Below are 18,499 nucleotides of genomic sequence, written 5' to 3'. Positions count from 1 at the left end.
CACAGTGCAGAGAGAGTGAGGGGAGGAGGGGAGAGAGGGGTAGAAAAGGAGTAAAAAAAAAAAAAAGGAAAGGAAAAGAGAGGGGAAAGAGGGCGACGTCTGGCAAATGGAAATCCGGAAAACTGAATTTGAAGCCAAGCATGCTGGTCAGCTGATGCTATATAGAGTCTTTTTATTGTAAATGTAATTTCTCTCAGTGGAAAACATGCTAATGTATTTTTGTGGGAAAGCAGCAGGTAGATGAACTGGCCAGTTGGCTCTCGTGGTGATTTTGGGCAGAGAGGAGTGATATTCTGTATACATTTCTATTTAAGACATAATCTGTTTATTTTTGTAGTTATTTGTAGATATTTAGATATATAATATGTAGATATTTACATATTGCAAATAGCAGTTATTAAAAAAAATAATATCACTTCTAAAACAACAAAACAATACAATTATATTTTTATATATATTTTTTAATTTATTTTATGGGTCAATAATGCAATGTTGTTACTTAATGAAGAAACCTGTCCACTAGTATATAGAACTTTTTGTCTTCTGAGTACTTTTTTTTAGTATTAAATCCAAGTTGGAAATTCTAGTATCCTGATAACTCGTGTTTGCTTCCAATGCAAATGACAACAAAGAAACTTCCAAAATATCTGTGCAATCAAGTGATTTGTTAATCATTTTCCTTTTCAGTTACCTCCTGGGTAGTAATTGCACCCCAGTAAGTGTTTAATGAACATATTTGTATTGTTCTCAGGGGAGACAATAGGGAGAGCAGTGTGTAGCCTTTATCTGACACAGTCTACAACACTCGAGTGAAGAAGCCGAATGCGCCGGAGTGTCATTCAGTCTTCTGCTGTCTCTATTGTTTCACTGTAGAATCGTAGAGTCTCTGATCTCCGTACTGTGTGTGTGTGTGTGTGTGTGTGCTTGTGGATACAATGTCCAATTCTGCTCCACATTTCAAAGTCAATTCAAAGGCTTCCTACCTCAGGTTATTTCCATCTGCCCATCCTTCTCAGCTCAAGGACACTAGTGGAACAGATCTTTTTCCTCCTTATTTGCAGTGTTTAGCTCGGTTCTCTCTGTAGTCGCAGCGTTCGGCTGTGCTATTGTTCCTTTATGAACTGTGAACAGAATAATAGTAGCATTTTGAATAGGCCTTTTTTGTGAGGCAGCTATAATTACTGTCAAGTTTTTTTTCTTTTCTGTTCATCCCCAAATATTCTCATTTCAGAAGAATTGTGACGAAAGATTTGTGACAAACGTTATTATAATTAGAGAGCACCTGCTTGAGCATGCGTTATTCAAATGCTGTAAGATTGTTATCACTTTCACTCATTGAAAGATTTGTCCAAAGCCAGGTTTTGGGTGATGGCTTTTAGTGCAGAATTTGCATATGGAGTGAAAAACAAGCTTCCTTGATTCATTTAGATGTGGCTTTGTGGTCAGTGTGATGACGAGCAGGACATGTTTTAACTTGACAGTGATGGAAAAAAGTACAGATTTCCAATAAATGTGCTGTGTTTGATTATCTTAAAGATAATTTGAGAAGTGTGCATTCAAAACCCCTTAAACTTAATATTTTTTTTAGTTATTATTTAGTAAATACTAAGAATCATTTGATCCTTACTTCAGAACTAATAACAGATATTTGGGCCCACAAACGGAGTTTATGGACTGGAATATCTTGCTGGTTTTTCCTCAGGTCAGAGAAGGTTTGGTCAGAATATTGGTAAAAAAAAAAAAAAAAAAAAAAAAACACCAAAAAAAAACCAGATAGATGAGCTCCTGTATAAAATCACATATCTGTGACAGTTAGAATGATGTTTATTTACTCACTAAAACACAATACAAAAGAAATATAAATAATATTCATACAAAAAAGTAGTGGTTTTACATCACTGTGTTCCTAAAATATATTTAAGCAAAGCTCTCCTCATGGTAGTCTAGTATTTATAGTTATCAATCAACTCTCGGTTTTTTAATCTAATTGCTGAGATAGACTGCATTAAGTCATGCACTTGAGTGCAATACAGTTATACTTGTGAAGTTTGCCTGTGTGAATGCTGTTCACACTGGTTTAGGCATTGTTTTAAATTCTGTCATTGCCCATAATTATCACTCTAGGTATATAAGTGAGATACGGAGAGAAAGAGAGCCTGATTTCCGTCTTTTGTGAAAATGTGTGTGGTAGATCAGTTGAGGTAGGTGGGAAAAGGAAAAAAAAAGTGCAGTCAAGTTACCAGTGCTTTCCCCCCCTCTTTTTTCTCTCTCACTCTCTCTGTTTAATGGGTGCGTGGGAGGGAATGTATCTTGGCAGCAGAAACATGTTTTTAAAATGACAGCACTAATGTTCCATGGCAGCCCTGTGGGAAGTTGATGGTTTTCAGTTAGTTGTTGCGTTTATCATCTGCTTTTCTGCAATCTGTCTTTATTTCTTCCTGAGATGTGGCTGTGGTTGTGCCGCGGTGTATTAGGGGCTCAGACGGAGCTGTTATCTGGGCTTGAACAGAGTCAGCTCAGCGTCAGACCGTTAACTCCTGTCCCTCTCTCGCCCGGCTCCTCTTGCCCTGTGCACACACACACACACATGCCATGTGACTAACTTTTACCCCAAAATCCTGCTCTCACCCCACACTGCCTGGGTCAGTACACTAGAGCTGGGTTGGAGCTGGAGTAAAAGTAAGTCACATGGCGTATGTGAACTTGTACATACATACGTGTAAAAACAATATTTATATATACAAATATATATATGATATCTGCCTGGATGCCTTTTATTACTAATAAATACATATTCCTATATGATTATGCTTAGGCTTGGGATTAGTTCTCACATGTGATTTACTAGAATACTTTAAACAGGCAGTAAAGATCCAGAGCAAACTTGGGATTAAAGCAAAATCCAGGTAATATAATCAAGAGGAAGATGGATGATCACACGCCATCAAACCAACCTGAACTTCTTGAATTTTTACACCAGGAGTGGCCTAAAGTTATCCAAAAGCAGTATGTAAGACTGGTGGAGAACATGCCAAAATGCATGAAAACTGTGATTAAAAACCAGGGTTATTCCATAAAATATTGATTTCTGAGCTCTTAAAACTTAATGAATATGAACTTGTTTTTTTTGCATTATTTGAGGTCTGAAAGCTCTGCATCTTTTTTTTTTTATTTCTGCCATTTCTCATTTTCTGCAAATAAATGCTCTAAATATTTTTATTTGGAATTTCAGGGTTTATAAAATAAAACAATTTGCTAATTTTACTCAATCATAAACTTATGAATAGCAAAATCAGAGAAACTGATTCAGAAACTAAAGTGGTCAGAATAATTTATGACCATAATAAAATAATAATAAAACCGCCTGGTTCAGTATGCAGCACTCTCTCTCACTTGCTTTCTCCCCTAACTCACTCTTCTGTCTGTACAGAGTACAGTAGTGCAGCTACGTATATAAATCCAGAATGAACAGGAGTGCATTAATTTCATGCATGATATAGCGTTATCATGTGAGAGTGACTTGATTCTGAGATGCATTTGTACGACAGTTACAAAAAGCATTTATTACTATAACTGCTCTAAACAGATCAGGCTTTCACTGGAAATTGCTCAATTGTTGTCTGTATTCTTCCTGTAAAGATGAATTTAATAGAACTTCTTATTCATAATCATTCAGCCTTGAAATGCTCCTCATGGTTGGTGAGTAACAGGTGACTTCAGGCCAGTTTACTGTGACAAATGTGTCTGCAGAACCCGACAGTTCTACCTCTTCTTCAGGATTTCGCTTTAACCCCAAGTTTGCTCTGGATCTTTACCATTTGTTTAAAGTATTCTAGTAAATCACATGCGAGGACTAAACCCAAGCCTAAATAAAATTATATAGCAATACGTATTTATTAATAATAAAAGCTGCTCAGGCAAATGTCCAATATAAATATTCAATACAAAAAATACATTTTATCTATATATCTGCTGATATATATAAGGAGATCTAGATATTTACACATATGTATGTACAAGTATATACAGTACCAGTCAAAAGTTATGACATACCATCTCATTCAGTGTGGAAATACACTTTTTGTTTACAGAATAATTCCATGTGTTCCTGCATAGCTTTAACATCGTCAATATTAAATTTACAATGTAAAAAAGAAAGGAAGAAAACACATTGAATGAAATAGGTGTGTCCAAACTTTTGACTGGTACTGTATTTACTAAATGTTTTTTCAAAAATATATGATTTATATCTATATTATGAATATAGCAACATATATTTTCTATTTTCCATGTGAATTGCATGCTGTCTTCTACTAATATATTTCACTTGTAAATCTGGTGATATACTTTCATATATATTTATACTTTTTAAGGTTTAAACACTATTAGAGTTGTGAGGTAACATCCTGCTTATCGGACATATAAATATGTATGTGTTGTGTATATATGTTCCTAACTACTGATATTTTTCAGTGATATATCAATTGATCAATTGATATATCAGTTATATATATATATATATATATATATATATATATATATATATATATATATATATATATATTCACAAACATTTTCCAATCAATAATATTTTTTGCACTATTATACTGTTTTAAAATATTTTTTGTGATTAATGTATGAATAATAATGAAAGCACGCATGTGTTCCTGTTTGTAATTGCAGTAAAGTTTGTATGAGGTGATTCTTCTGGTTGAATTTGGCTCATGCTCCTCTCACACCTGCACTGTAGTGTAGTGCGGTCGGCTGTGGGATGAGGGTGGTTGAAAGCAAAGTGTAACGACAGTTTAATATATGTCACAGGAAACCCAGCGGGTGTTGGGTGATATCGCTGCAAGTCAATTTGCATGAGTGTGTTCATATACAGTGTATAGGTTCTCCACAGTCCACACAATGATTGAGTGTGTAGGAAAGTTATGTGTTTAATAGGAGATACCCTGCTCTTATCCTTCAGTGTTCTCTCTCTCTGTCACTCTTGTGCCGCGCTGATGATTGAGGGGTGGGTGGGTGTAATCTAGAGCGGTGTATTTCACTGCCGTCCCACCCGCTATCGGCCCGGCTGCACCATGTGGCCTGGACGCTGGTGGCAGCAGGCGGGACACTGCCACTTCGATTGCGGCCCTATCAGATGCCTGGAGCTTTCCTGCCACTTCCTGTCCCTTCCTGCTCCATGTTTCAGTTTGTCTTTCCTCTCTCCAGCCTTCTATCTCCTCTCCACCAGCTTCCCACTGTGTATGTGTGTGTGTGTGTGTATGTGTGTGTGTGTGTGTGTGTGTGTGTGTGTGTGTGTGTGTGTGTGTGTGTGTGTGTGTGTGTGTGTGTGTGTGTATGTGCACCAAACTCAACAGTGGCTGGTAAACCAAAGTAGAGTAAAAAGGTTTGGGTGGAGAATTTGACAATATTATAAATAATTCCAATAATTTTAGCATGGTTAGTTTTATTAACAAACTGTCAACATTACCACATTAACACATGCAGTTAATCTGGAAACTTTAATGAGTTGAAGGCATTTTTAGATCTAAGAAGGTTAAATTAATACATTTAAAAAACCTGCATGATGTACTAGAATTGTTTCTATAAATAAAGGTGCTTACAAAAGAGTTTTTGAACAATACTATGAAATAATAGATTAAATAGTAATGTGTGAGTGTAAACAAACTTTACATTCCTTTAAATTGGTAAAGAATTTTTAAATCCAAGTAAAAAATATTCTAAATGTTTTTCCACACTAACACATCTCCCTTACAAACATGGTCCTTTACTGTATCCTTGTATCATTTAAATATCCCTGTGATGTGCCTTTATTTTTAAGAGTGTAAAGTGGTTCAGAGGAGAAAGTGGAGAGGAAATGAGGAGCAAACGTTTCAGCCCCTGGGCTGTTTTATCTAGGCGTTTGTTTTCCTCACTGAAGCATTGAATGTGTGTGAGCTGGATGTCGCAACCACTGAATGATGTTGCAAAACCAATACATTTAGGATTATATTACATTATACATTTCAAGACTCCAGTGAAGTACATTGTGAATGCAGTATAATTAACATTTTGTGTTATTATTATACTACAAACAAGATACAGCTTGAGAGTAGCAGGTCCCCTTTAACTACAGTATACATCTTAAACATTATTGTTGTTTTAGCATGTCTTTTGTGTGATTTTCATTAGTGATATTTGATCTGTTGTATTTAAAATATTTCTGGTCTGTTCTAGTCAGATTCACTAATGTAATTTCTAAGTAAATAGATTTATTGTAGCCTCTGCTATTGACGTAGATTTTAATAAACATTTATTTAGCTTTAAAATTCTCCTCTGGTTTGATGAAAATAAGCCAACTTACTCTACTTGGAGTTTGGTTAAATTTCAGTATGATCAAAAATATAAATACATTAGTACTAAACTAATTATAGTGGTAATCATATATACTGATATTTCATGTTTATTTTTAACCTGCATCCTGTTTTATGAATTATTAATTAAAGCAAATATATCAGCCATAACAATTTATTTGCAATTTTTTTTACAACCATAATATTGTAACTATATGAATTTAACTTCTCTGTGACATTTCCACCTTTTTCCTGCAAAATGTAAATTCATTTGCCGCTATCATTAAAATGTCCTTTTTTAAAGCCAGAAGGCGTTGCTAAAGTAGACATGAAATAATTATTGAATTAATTATCGAAGTCACATACCGTACAATTAATTTTGTGGCTTTGCCGGAGTCTTTTTACCCTGTCTATGCAGCGAGAATGTCAAGAAACATTTTCTAATTAATTTATGTGTGATTATCAGGAGGAGTTTCTGGAAGGTCTCCACTTTCAATTTATGAAAGGGTAACAGTGGTGAGAGAGAAAAAGAGAGAGAGAGAGAGAGCGGGAGAGAGAATGAGCGAGAGAGAGACTGAGTAAAAGAGAGTGAGAGAGAGAAAGAAAGAGATAGAGACACACGTGCACACTAGCACCATTAGACTGGTTTTACCCATAAACACTCATAATGACACCTAAACAGTAACCCTGTTACAGACCACAAGTCATGTAAAATCTTATTTTGATGCTGTTTGGAAAGAATAAAAGCTCTCAGAGGTTTCTTCAGAACGTCAGATGTAATGTCAGATTTGTTAATTATATCCACTGAGTAACACACTATGACCTCAATAAATAAACATCCATTCAGTATCTATAATATTCAGCTGTTTCCTCATACTCTTAATGAGCCTACAGAGAACCAAATGTTCAGAGCAGCCTCTTAACCTTTGTGACAATCAAATTCAGTTATTCAGTAATTACATAAACATTGCAGACTTGCTGAAATATTCTTAATTTATGATAGTGAGGAATGCAAGGTCTAAATCTGCCAGTAAGTTTAAAAGATTAGAACAAAACAGCCATTTATTAATAATGTGCATGTATTTTGCAACATACAGCTTCATACAGTGAAAAAAAATGTCTTTAACTGCAATGGTGGCTGGAACACCCAAATGTTTTGAATCCTGGCAAACACTGATGTCGCAAATTTGTTCACAAAATACTGTTTGGAAATAACACTTTTAGTAGATAAAATTACCAATCACAAGAACAAGCCTCAAACTTGATTATCCTAGCTGATTAAGAAATTGGTTCTAAACACCTGTCAGAATAGAAAATAATAGAAAATGAAGTTTGAGCATTGTTTACACCACACAAAGTAACATTTATAGTTTATACATTAAACGCCTTAAAATACTCAGTTAATGCATTCTTTGGTCCCTTTAGGAGTGGCCATAATATGGTTTGACTCTGGATAAGAAGCCGGGTAAAGCCTTTAGTCCACGCTGCCTGCTCTGAGCTGTGCGGCGTGATAATTATTTTAACAAATGATTCAGCTTCCCAGCAGAAACTCTGAACATGCTGCAGCATTCCAAAAGTTCCTACAAATAAAGAGCAGTCCAACAGTTAATGAGGTAGCCTGAAATCCTGAAACTGACTTTTTATTACATAATTTTTTTCGACCCTCTGTGTGTGATAAGCTTGACCCATCTGGCATCTGACTCCTATCGCCCCCTGTTGGTAAAGGTTAATGAACACTTCACTAAGAGCAAAATGCTTTTTAACATAGCTTTATAATTCCTCTTGTAGTAGCTGTCAAAAATTCAGTGATTATCTTGTTGGTCTTGATTTGTTTTATGGTGAGTGACAGACTGGGGGTTTGTCCATCTTCTTGCTTTTTCTTGCTTCTCCACTGTGACTTTGTTCCTCTTTGTAGCAGACAGAAAATGCAGAATGTAGATGGCAAAATGCAGATTGTTGAATTCTTATTTGTTTTCCTGAGGCATACGACTTTAAAGCTCCCTCGTCATCTCCCAGCTCTACTTTTCATTTACGTGTGTTTGTGCTACGTTTATCTTATTGGCTGCTCTGCATGTTTGGCATCTGCTCTTTTCTAGGCCTTGTGCTGGGCAGATAAAAGTTCAGAAGTACAGTTAAGAGAAATTAGTTGTGTAAACAGTAGTAAATGTCAATGATAAAGTTCTGTTGAAGCTCATCTGATGAGTGGCAATGCAGGTGTCTTATCTCTTCCCAGCAATAGAAGGCAAAATGGAAATGATGCAGTGGTGCGCATGCGATTCATATCCTAGAAATTTGTATCTTTTTCAACTGAACGGTTTGACCTGGGGAGCATAGGCATGCTTGAATTAAAGTGGAGGTGTGTGTGTCTGTGTGTGTTAGATTGTGTGTGTGTGACTGTGTGTCAGATCGAGGTAGGGGGTGGTTGTTGGCCACTGTTGGTATTCTTGTATAAGTCTGATTGGAACTAAATGTTAAGACACTTTGTATTTGGTGAATGTGTTCTATAATGTAAATATAGATATACAGCATGACCAATGTGCACGCACACCTGCATGCTCTCAAGCATGCATACATTGTGTGTGTGTGTGTGTGTGTGTGTGTGCAACTGTGGAAAGTGCTGGATTTGTCATTCAGCAGAGGTTAAACCCCACCTATTAGCGCGGGGTCGGAGTGCGCCTCAGATAAAGATTTCCTGTTGTACTTTGTCAAAAAATCAATGGCGGCACTGCGATCTGCTCATTTGATATCAACAATAGTCTTTTTAAAAATCAATTAGTCGTGATAGGGCAGCTCATGTAGCTGAAAAACCACAGCAGCTGCCTGATTGGCTAAACCACACCTTTTATACTCCTATCACAAATGTTCCTATATACTCCAGTAATCTTTAATAGAAATGTTTAGTAAGAGTCTTGTAATCTTAAGATGTGGGTCTCGTGATGAGGCTTACTTTGTGATCTACTGGTTTCCAGTTTTCCATCTCCTTTGCAAAAATTTAACTTTTTTTCATTGTCTTGCAAAAGCCTTGTATCTTAATGTATTTATTTTTTTGCTTTTTACATTGTAAAACGTTGAGACGAACGGACCAATAGAAATGCTTAAAAAAAAAGAAGCTTACACTATGACCTGAGGATTGCGTGTTTGAATCCTGGGTCATGCTGCTTCACTATCAGCAGCCAGAGCCCAAGATGGCGCTCTCTCTCCTTCATCATTCACTTTGTGATGCTCTATGGCACATTTTTTTGTTAGTTAATGTATCAGAGCAGGGGACTCTGGTGATTTCCTCAGAAATCCTGTATTGGCAGGAGTTTAAAAAGAGATGATGGCTGAACAGTGAGGAGGAATGCACTTGTACTTACCCTACTAGTATTGGAATTGATAAGGGGGGTCCTATTGAGTGGTATCTGGGTAAAAATAAAAAAAATAAATGTTCTGAAATTACTTGAAACAAAAATCTTTTAACTTTGAATTCTATTAAAAAAAGCATGCTCCTTGTTTGAAGCGTGTTCAAAGTAAAGCATGAACTGATGATATTTTATCATTTATTATTTTATATTGTGATACATTTGACCATATCAATGCATAAGGAGGACACCATTAATGCTTAAAGAACATTGAGCTACATGCTAATTTTATTTTATTATAAAGAGCGAAATTAGTCCAATTTCATTGGATTGAGGGCAGGACAACTTGAATAAAAATCACTGTACTCAGTATAGGTTTAAATTGTACTTTTAATTATCTGTCACTGCTGATGTATTTTGACTGTTATCAGGTATCTTAAGATAAATATTTGTGCATCATATAAATGTTTTTGAAAGTTTCATATTTCATATTTTTCATAGCGCCCAGGCCTAACGTGAACTTGATTTTACTTTTAGAACATCAAACAAAAACAACAATGTCAGTGTGTATTCTCACCCTGTGTCTATGTTTGTTTGTGTGTGTGTGTGTGTGTGTGTGTGTGTTGCACAGAGGGAAATTAATTAATCTCCCTTCCTCTCAGTGGTGTGTTGTTGAGTGCTCACACTGACAGAAGTGTGTGCTGGATTCAGTTTCTCAACTAAGCTCTCTGCAGTGCTGACAAATGGACTTGTGGTCTTAGTTCTTTTTAGACAGCACTTTTTTTGTAAAATGCTAAGTGTGTGTTTTTGATATCTGTGAAGGGCTAGATTGGGATAGTGAGTAGGTGTATTTGGGTACTATGAGTTTTTAATGTTTTCTGGAAACAGTTACAAATGTAAGGGAGTGATGTAAGAACTTTAGTTTTTCCTGCAAGGCTGGTTTTGGACAGGGCTGCTAACACTGGTGTTCTGACCAACCCAGTGGATATTTATTGCTAGTTTTGGACGCATAATCCAACATGACCTTCAACCAAAACAAAATGTGCCAGCTTTCTATATTTAACCACACATAGTACCTGGTGGATACTAGGGCTTTAGCATATTATATTGTTTGCAACAACATCTTCGTCATTTTTAGAACATTTTTGTTTTGTTTTTTCTATTTGGTTTTTTTGTATATTTGTTTGCAGCTTATATGTATGCAATAAGTATTCTGCATTTTAGTTTTGTGGTAGATTTTTTTTTTTTACATTTATACATATATATATTTTTTTTTTTCGCAAACACGTTTACAAAAACAAACCGATTTTTTTTGTTTCTAATAAATTATAACCCTAACATTTATATAGTTTAAATAGCATGTTCTTGAAATTAACAAAATATTAATTTTATAATATTGAAAAGAATAAAGTTATCCTGAAAGTTCATGTTATTTTAGGGCCATGACCCACCCCTAGTGGTTAGTCAGAGAAATCACTTAAGGAATGACCTTTGACCCTGCACCCAAAACAAAATAATTGTTTATTAGTTGTTTATAATTAGTTTAATGGCTTGTAATTTATCCATATCAATAAATGTGACAAGGATAAAGCTGCTACAACGAGTTCTTTGAATAATGCAATAGAAGAAGCACTCTTGGTTGCTTAAAAGACAATGTTTGTAATTAAGATTATTAGTGTGAGGAACCTTTTAATTGAAAAATAATTTTTACAGCGAGGTTTTTCTCCTCTCACATCCCAGCAGTGTGTACCAGGCTTTCATTACTACTAGTTGTTTCATTAATGATGGAGTGGTTGTTTTATAGTGTGCAGGCCAGGTGCCTGGGCTATTGATAAGGGTTTGTATGGACACTGGCAGTGTGGAGCAGTATTGATAAGGGCTATGTGGACTCATCGCTATTGATAAGGCCACCATGCAGGTTTTGGACAGCGGTCACGCAACAGCATCGATAAGGCCGGTGAGGTTCTTTTTTTTTTTTCTGCTAAGGCCAGACAGAGAGGCAGTAACAGAGGGCTTGGCCAGGGCATTGTGTGGGAAAACGGTGGGGTTGTGGTGATAAGGGGCCCAGTTCTTTAGAGAGGAGGCATCAGGGTTATTAGCTGCGAGTGAGATGTTGGACTGATATTCTGCTAATGCAAAAATGAATTGCATGTTTTAACACATACTGTTCAACTGTGTTGTTAATCCTCTCTGAATAGTGATGGTAATTTTCCCCTAAGCACTGTTTAATGACTTGGCCAGCTGGTTTAGATTGCTGTAAGTGATAACATGTTTTTGATGACCAGACATCAACCTATAGGCCACATAATCTGAATAGTTAAAACACATTAGGGCATAGTGATAGGTTAATTGTGGCAAAACAACAACATTGATTGTAAAATACAATAATTAATAATCAATTATTTAGACACAATTCACAGGTTGTTTTCAAATTACTGTCAAAATGTTTTGTTATTGTATTTGTATGAAAAAAATTAAATTGTTCTGCTTAAAGCATCACAGTATATGTCAGTATATTGAATCAAACCCCATGAATCATTATTTCATTACTTTCTTAATAGTTGTTCCTCAATTCGTTATAGTGTATTTAGTGTATTGTGAATCATACCAAAATAATCCTTAAACTGAATCATTAAGGGTTTTGTGATTCATATAAAATACATTAAAATATGTTCTATTGTGTTTATTGTTTAAATTTCATTCTCTAAATAGGTGCTTCCTTCACAGTTACACATATTTAGTTATTTCTGAATCGTACCAAAATAATCCATCTGAATCATTCCAGGATTCATGAATCACTGAATTGTTTCCTAATTAAATCAAGCTGTTATTATGAGATCAGAGATTTAGCTACACCCCTAATCAGCAGCAAGGTAACCTGAGCGATGCACGTCCGAGCACTTTCCAAAGCTGTGCTGCTCACCGCACACTGATATAGGGGTCATGTGAGGGGTCAGGTAGGCACCGATGCTGAGCTGAGATTAGGGCTCACTGATAGGGCTCCCGGACTCCAGGTTTATGGGGAGATAGCCGGCCTGGACACTGGACTTCAGCCCACTGATAGCAGCACAATCTCTGATGGCTAATGACAAACCTGGTTAATGACCAACCTGCTTTACCCTGGCCGGCCTGACCCGTGCATATCTCACTCACTGCTAATATGACGTTCTACTTCATCATCATCTTTATGTCCATCTGGCTTTCTGTCCCATTCTCTGTGCCCCCACCACCCTTACCCTCCGTGTCATGACTGTGTATCAGTCAAATATGCTTCCTCTTTGTATAGCTCTCCATCTTTGTTCCTTTCTCCATCCCTCCACCTCCCCTTCCGCCCCGACTCGCTCCCTCCCCCTTTTTGTCCGGGTCTTGGCTGTGGGAAAGCCATTTTATCAGTGTCTGTCTGTTGTTCACTGGTGGGGATAGATACAGAAAAGATAGATGAGTGTTTTGACATGGAGAGTGTTAGACAAACACTCTTATCGGGCCCGGCACTTTAGCCCGACCCCCGAAAGTGAGACTGAACCATGGAAAGACCTGAAGGAGTGTGTGTGTGTATATATATGAGTGAATGTATGTGGTTAAGGAGAGGGTTATTTTAGTAGAGGAACTGAACCAGGATGGAGTGGTCAAAGCTAAAGAACACCACTCAAATAAAGAAGGCTTTCAAGCCATACAGTAGAATGAACCATGTACATATATATATATATACACATGTTAACTCCACGTCATATGGTGGTATTACCACAAAATGTACAAAATGCGGGTCTTTTTGACTACCATGTAGCATGCAGTCTTGTGAAAGTAACACTGCTGTGTGAAAGTGTGTGTGTGTATGTGTGTATTAGTCAGGTCTGTGTCCGAGTTCTGAGTAAAGTTCATGCTGTGTGTGAGGGGTGTCACATCTATCTGTGGAGTGCTTGTCTGTTCTTCTGTCAGACTCGCATCTGTGAATCAGCAAAGCCTTGACTCCGATCCCTGTTTTGCACTTATCTGTGACAGGAAGTACAAAAGTTCTCTTGGTTTTGGCCCACTTATTCCAAGCACTCTGTTTCTTACTACTTCTTACTGAGTGCCAAACTCCCCCTAGTGGTGTGTTTTGCAGACATATTTTCTTAATACTGACTCTCTTTATTAGTGTGTATGACTGTGTTGCATTAGGTTTGGTTATAGTTTATTTTATGTAACACACTGTACAGTAAGGTAAATATAACACTGAGTATTTCATGTAGTTAAACGGATTCAAATTGAGCATGCTTTGGGTCACCTTCTCATGTTCCTGTATCATCATTATCATCTTTTAAGAATTTGGACAGCAGTGAAACAGATATGTCAATCACCCTGAGTACACAATGTTCACAGCTGCTCTCTCTGTGAGTGTAACAGTAACATTTTGAAGCACATATCTGTCTCACAGTGAGTTATAGCCAGGCACAGTGGAATACAGCTTCCACGCAGAGGGGTTTTTGAATATTCATCCAAATATAATAAAAAAGAAAAGAGAAGACTTAATTAAAAGTTTTTTTTTTTTTTTGTGGTGAGCATTACTGTTCCTCTTTGTTATCTAAATATATGTGTCACATTTGACACATGATTTGGAAATCATCTTCAGTGAAATATCTGAAAGCTTGTCTAGTTCAAACAATATACAATTACATTTAATTAATTGTGTATGTGACTATTAACTCCCTCCCCTATAGGGTAAGCTGTTTAAGTGGGCACTCACCCCCCTCTATTTTACAAACTGTTGGTTCTGTACACAAGGTTACTGATGAAATGAAGGGCTAATAAATAATAATATTAACATTCCTTACTTATGTTATGTAAATATTTATCTTACCATAAATAATACAATTTAATAAAAGCTGGTGAAAAGCTTTTGAGCGATTTGATTCTCTAGTTGAAGTACTATTCTGTATCTCAGATACTCTGACATAGAGCACTCTAATTTATACCATTTCTCTCTGTTTTTCTGTGTGTGTGTGTGTGTATGAAAACAGATGATTTGGAGCTGAGTGAGGGGCTTGAGGACCCTAAGGTTGTGGCCCACAGGGACCTGCCAGTAGACACAGTGTGGGGACCGTTTGCCGGAAGCATCCAATCAGACGACGCTGCAGATGGCGCATCCAATGAGGTAGGGTGGGGGAGGACTTCAACGGAAGGGTCAAAGGTCATGTGCAAAATGCTCAGCCATTAAAGGGGAGATCTGTAGCAGAGATAACAGGCGATCAATGTTGCTGTTTGATTTGTCTCTCGGTCTAGTTCCTCACATTACTAATGTTCATGTGATTGTCACTGAGCGCAGGGTGTTTGTGTTAGGGAAGCCTGCTGTCATGTGCTGAAAGTCCATCTGATCATGTGATGCAGCACTGTGAGAGTCTTCTTCTCTCTGGCCACGTACTTGAACATTTCAGAGATAAGAGTCTTGCTCTGTCTGTCTCTCTCTTTCTCTCTCCCACTCTCTCTCATTTACTCTTTCTCCCTGTCTCTTTTACACTCACTCCCTCCACATCCTTATGCACATATATTCGTAATATAGCTTAGGATGCACAACACAGAAGCACATATATAGAAAAATGTCACCCAAAAAACTTGTATCTCCAATTTTACCAATTTTTACTTTTTGTGTATCAAAATTTTAAGATGAGTGGACAAATAGAAATGCTTTAAAATTATACATACAACTTTAAAATGATTTAAAGTTTGGAGATGCAAGTTTTTTTGCAAATAATTATTCTCTGACATGATAAAAGAAACCAGTGTAACAGCCAATGACCAAATCAATGAATGCTGCACTGACCTGACAGATGTGTGTGGTGCATCCTACACAGAGGTGCTTGTTTTTCACATGGACATTTCTATCATTTCCACACGTGACACTTTGAAATGAAAGCCCACGCAACTTCAAAAATGGAAATCTCCCATCTAACTGGCATCCACTGCCACAGCTCACTCAAACATAGTAATTTACATCTCTTTACCAGTGTTCAGCTTCACTCACAAGATAACACCTCACAACTAAAACAGGTGTGGGCATTTCCAAGCCATTCCCTGAAGTAACTTCATTACATACTGCTATGCCATGACTCTTAGTATATCCGTAAATATTACTGTATAATTTATTCTGTTAGAAGTAAAGGTTTCTAGGGCAGAGGTTCTTAGCTGTGACCGGTGTAGAATATGGAGGTTCTTCAATTTTCTACAACAGCTCTTCTTTAAACCTGTAATTTACATGAAAGGTTCAGAAAAGTCAATCCGTTGTTCTGTAGAATCATCTTTGGTTCTTCAGTGGAAACTGAAGTCACTCTTTTCTAATCTATACTGTACTGTAGTGAAATAAATAAACATAATTATTGGACAGTCGTTTTCTAAGACCTGGTGATATAGGAAAAAAAGGAAGCATGCCTGTTCCTTTCTACTATCCTGAAGGATAAGTCAAACCACAGATGGCTGTATGCAAATGGCAGCTGGTGTCTTCTAGAACGAGCTCGCTTCATCTTTTCCCCTGAACCGCGCGGGTTCTGTTGGCTGAATCCTGCGTGTGATTGGCTGCTCCCCCCAGACGGACGCTCCTCTTTTATCTCAGCATGGCGCCATCCTCCTGGACAACAAACCCCAATGATTGATTTCGCCTTGATAGTCTCTCATTTCTAAGATTTCATTTATTATCAGGATTTCTAGGTCCGCACCCACACCCCCCTCCTCCTCTAGCTCACTCTCTCCCTTTTGCTGACTCCCTCTCTCTCTCTTTTCTCTATCTCTCTCTGGCTCACTCCCTCCACCTTTCCTTCACCTCCTCCTCCTCTTAATCTCCCTCTCTCCATCCCTCCCTCCCTTCCTCAAACCTCGTTATCGAGGCGAAGGCTTTGTTGATGATTTTCAGTTCGGAACTTTCGCATTCGTATTCTATCACGTCGGCTCTCCCTCTCACTCGCCGCTATCTGCGAGCCGAAGGAGTGTGTATCTACGAGAGATAGCGCCCGGAGAATCACACATTCCTGCCGCCTTGCTCCCCTGTCCCTCCACATCCCTCCTGCTCCACCGTCTGAAGGGGTCGCCAGGGGTCAGGGCCAGTCGTTCTAAGCCTGGGCCGTGTGCGCATTTGCTCTGTCTGAAGATTAGACTCTGAAATCATACACTTTCTTCACTGTTTATTTATTTTTCTCTTTACCGACATTGAAAATGCGTCTGATTTCTTTATCGCAAAGTGGAATAAACTATAGCGCAGTCTCAGCCGAACCATATAGGGTTGTTTGTGTAACGAGATATGCATAATTGTGCAGTTAAAGCTGTTATCTCTGATAGCCTGAAAGAATGGCGGTTTTGAAACAACTCTAAAGTGGAGGAAGTTCTGGGCTTTGTGGCTGCAGCGGCTGGGGAAGGTGGTTGGTGTTGAGTAGTCTTTTTTTCTAGGGACTTTCGGCTTGCTCTCTGTGTCTCATAGTGTTGCTGGACTCTCTAGTGGCGCTCTACACTATACCCCTTCCCCATTCACCCTGCTAATAGGCAAGCCTAGGCCTGGCACTGCTGCCAAACCTGTGTGCTTTACCCTCGCTCTGCAAATTTGCCTCTTCTTTGGCCCGCTCCGATAAGCTATCAGCTTTATACGGCCCTTCCAAATAACACTAGGAAACAAGTGCGTGCTGTGTGCTTCGGCGCCCCACAAACACACTCATACTACACACACACAACTGATATTTACTTGATGATTTTTGATGATTTGTTTTAATGCTCAAACATGCCCATTTGTGGTCCTTTATATGCACTAGGGCAGGTTTTTTATGTGCTTTGATTGGTGGTGGATGATGGGTGTGGAGGGGGCTTGGCTGTTCCTGGTAAACTGGGTGTTTTCAGTGTGAGATGGAATCGGGTATTTTCCTAGTTGTTGAGATCTTGGGCTGTAGATTATCAGGGCCAGCAGCTGGGGCTTCTCTTATTTGCATGTCTTTAGAAAGTAGCATGAAGTCATTTATCTATTTAAATTTTGTCATTTTTGATGCAGATGTTTAGCAGAGGGAGGATACAGACAAACCTGTGGGCTGACCTTAGGTGTGCCTGTTTATTTTTACTGTTTAGTTAATCTAGGATCTTCTATTTGATCTTTTGTTCTTCTTTAAATCTTTAAAACCCTCACATTCACATCTCTATTACACACTGGGGTTGTAAAAAAAATATAGTATCATGTTAGTATTTTCTGTAATACAGTATCGACAATCAAAAACTCAATATTGTTTTTTAGATATTAGTTTATTAGTGTTGTTTAAAGCCTGCCCACTATGTAGCAGATGGGGCTTTTCTATGGCATTACTCAAATAAGTCAATGTAGCACCTTTTATTTTTAAGTGTGTAGCATTTTTTGACTGTATAAGAAGCAGAGAAAACTTTCCAACTGACAACTACTACTATGAATGGATTTAAAAATGGGACACTCAGAACTCAGCTGTAACTAACCAGTTTCACCCTCCAGGCTAAACACACACACACACCAGCCCCTCACTGTAGAAGCTCTCGGCCCGAACCGAACCCGCACAACATCCTCAAACAGCCAGTGACTCCGACATACATGTGGCTTTTGTTCCCTCACTGCTAGTTTCGTTATTTCGTGGAAACGCTGCCCGAAGGCGCGATGGTGGAGTGAGTGAGTGCGGAGTTCAAAGCCTTATCACGCGCTGCGCGTCTTTTCATCATGTTTTAGAAACAAGCGTCCCCACTAATCCTCCAATAATCTCTCCAGGAGAACTGCTCTGATAAGCACCGCCACCCACTGCTCTTCAGCTCACTTTTTTGGGGCGCTCTGCAACACCTCCCACCCCCACCCTC

General features: G+C 37.9%; 1 protein-coding gene across 1 annotated transcript in view; it reads left to right on the top strand.

The window, feature by feature from the left end:
* Nucleotides 1-18,499, top strand: part of zfpm1 (zinc finger protein, FOG family member 1) — an 86,549-nt gene that overhangs the window by 52,200 nt on the left and 15,850 nt on the right. Inside the window, exon 4 of the mRNA XM_007249209.4 lies at nt 14,680-14,813. Within this exon, the coding sequence (XP_007249271.2) occupies nt 14,680-14,813 (134 nt within the window). The remainder of the gene's footprint in view (nt 1-14,679; nt 14,814-18,499) is intronic.

Source organism: Astyanax mexicanus, chromosome 9 (genome assembly GCF_023375975.1).
Source record: "Astyanax mexicanus isolate ESR-SI-001 chromosome 9, AstMex3_surface, whole genome shotgun sequence".
Lineage (NCBI taxonomy): Eukaryota > Metazoa > Chordata > Actinopteri > Characiformes > Acestrorhamphidae > Astyanax > Astyanax mexicanus.
The sequence above is the reverse complement of the archived record's forward strand: the minus strand, read 5'-3'. Positions and strand labels throughout refer to the sequence as shown.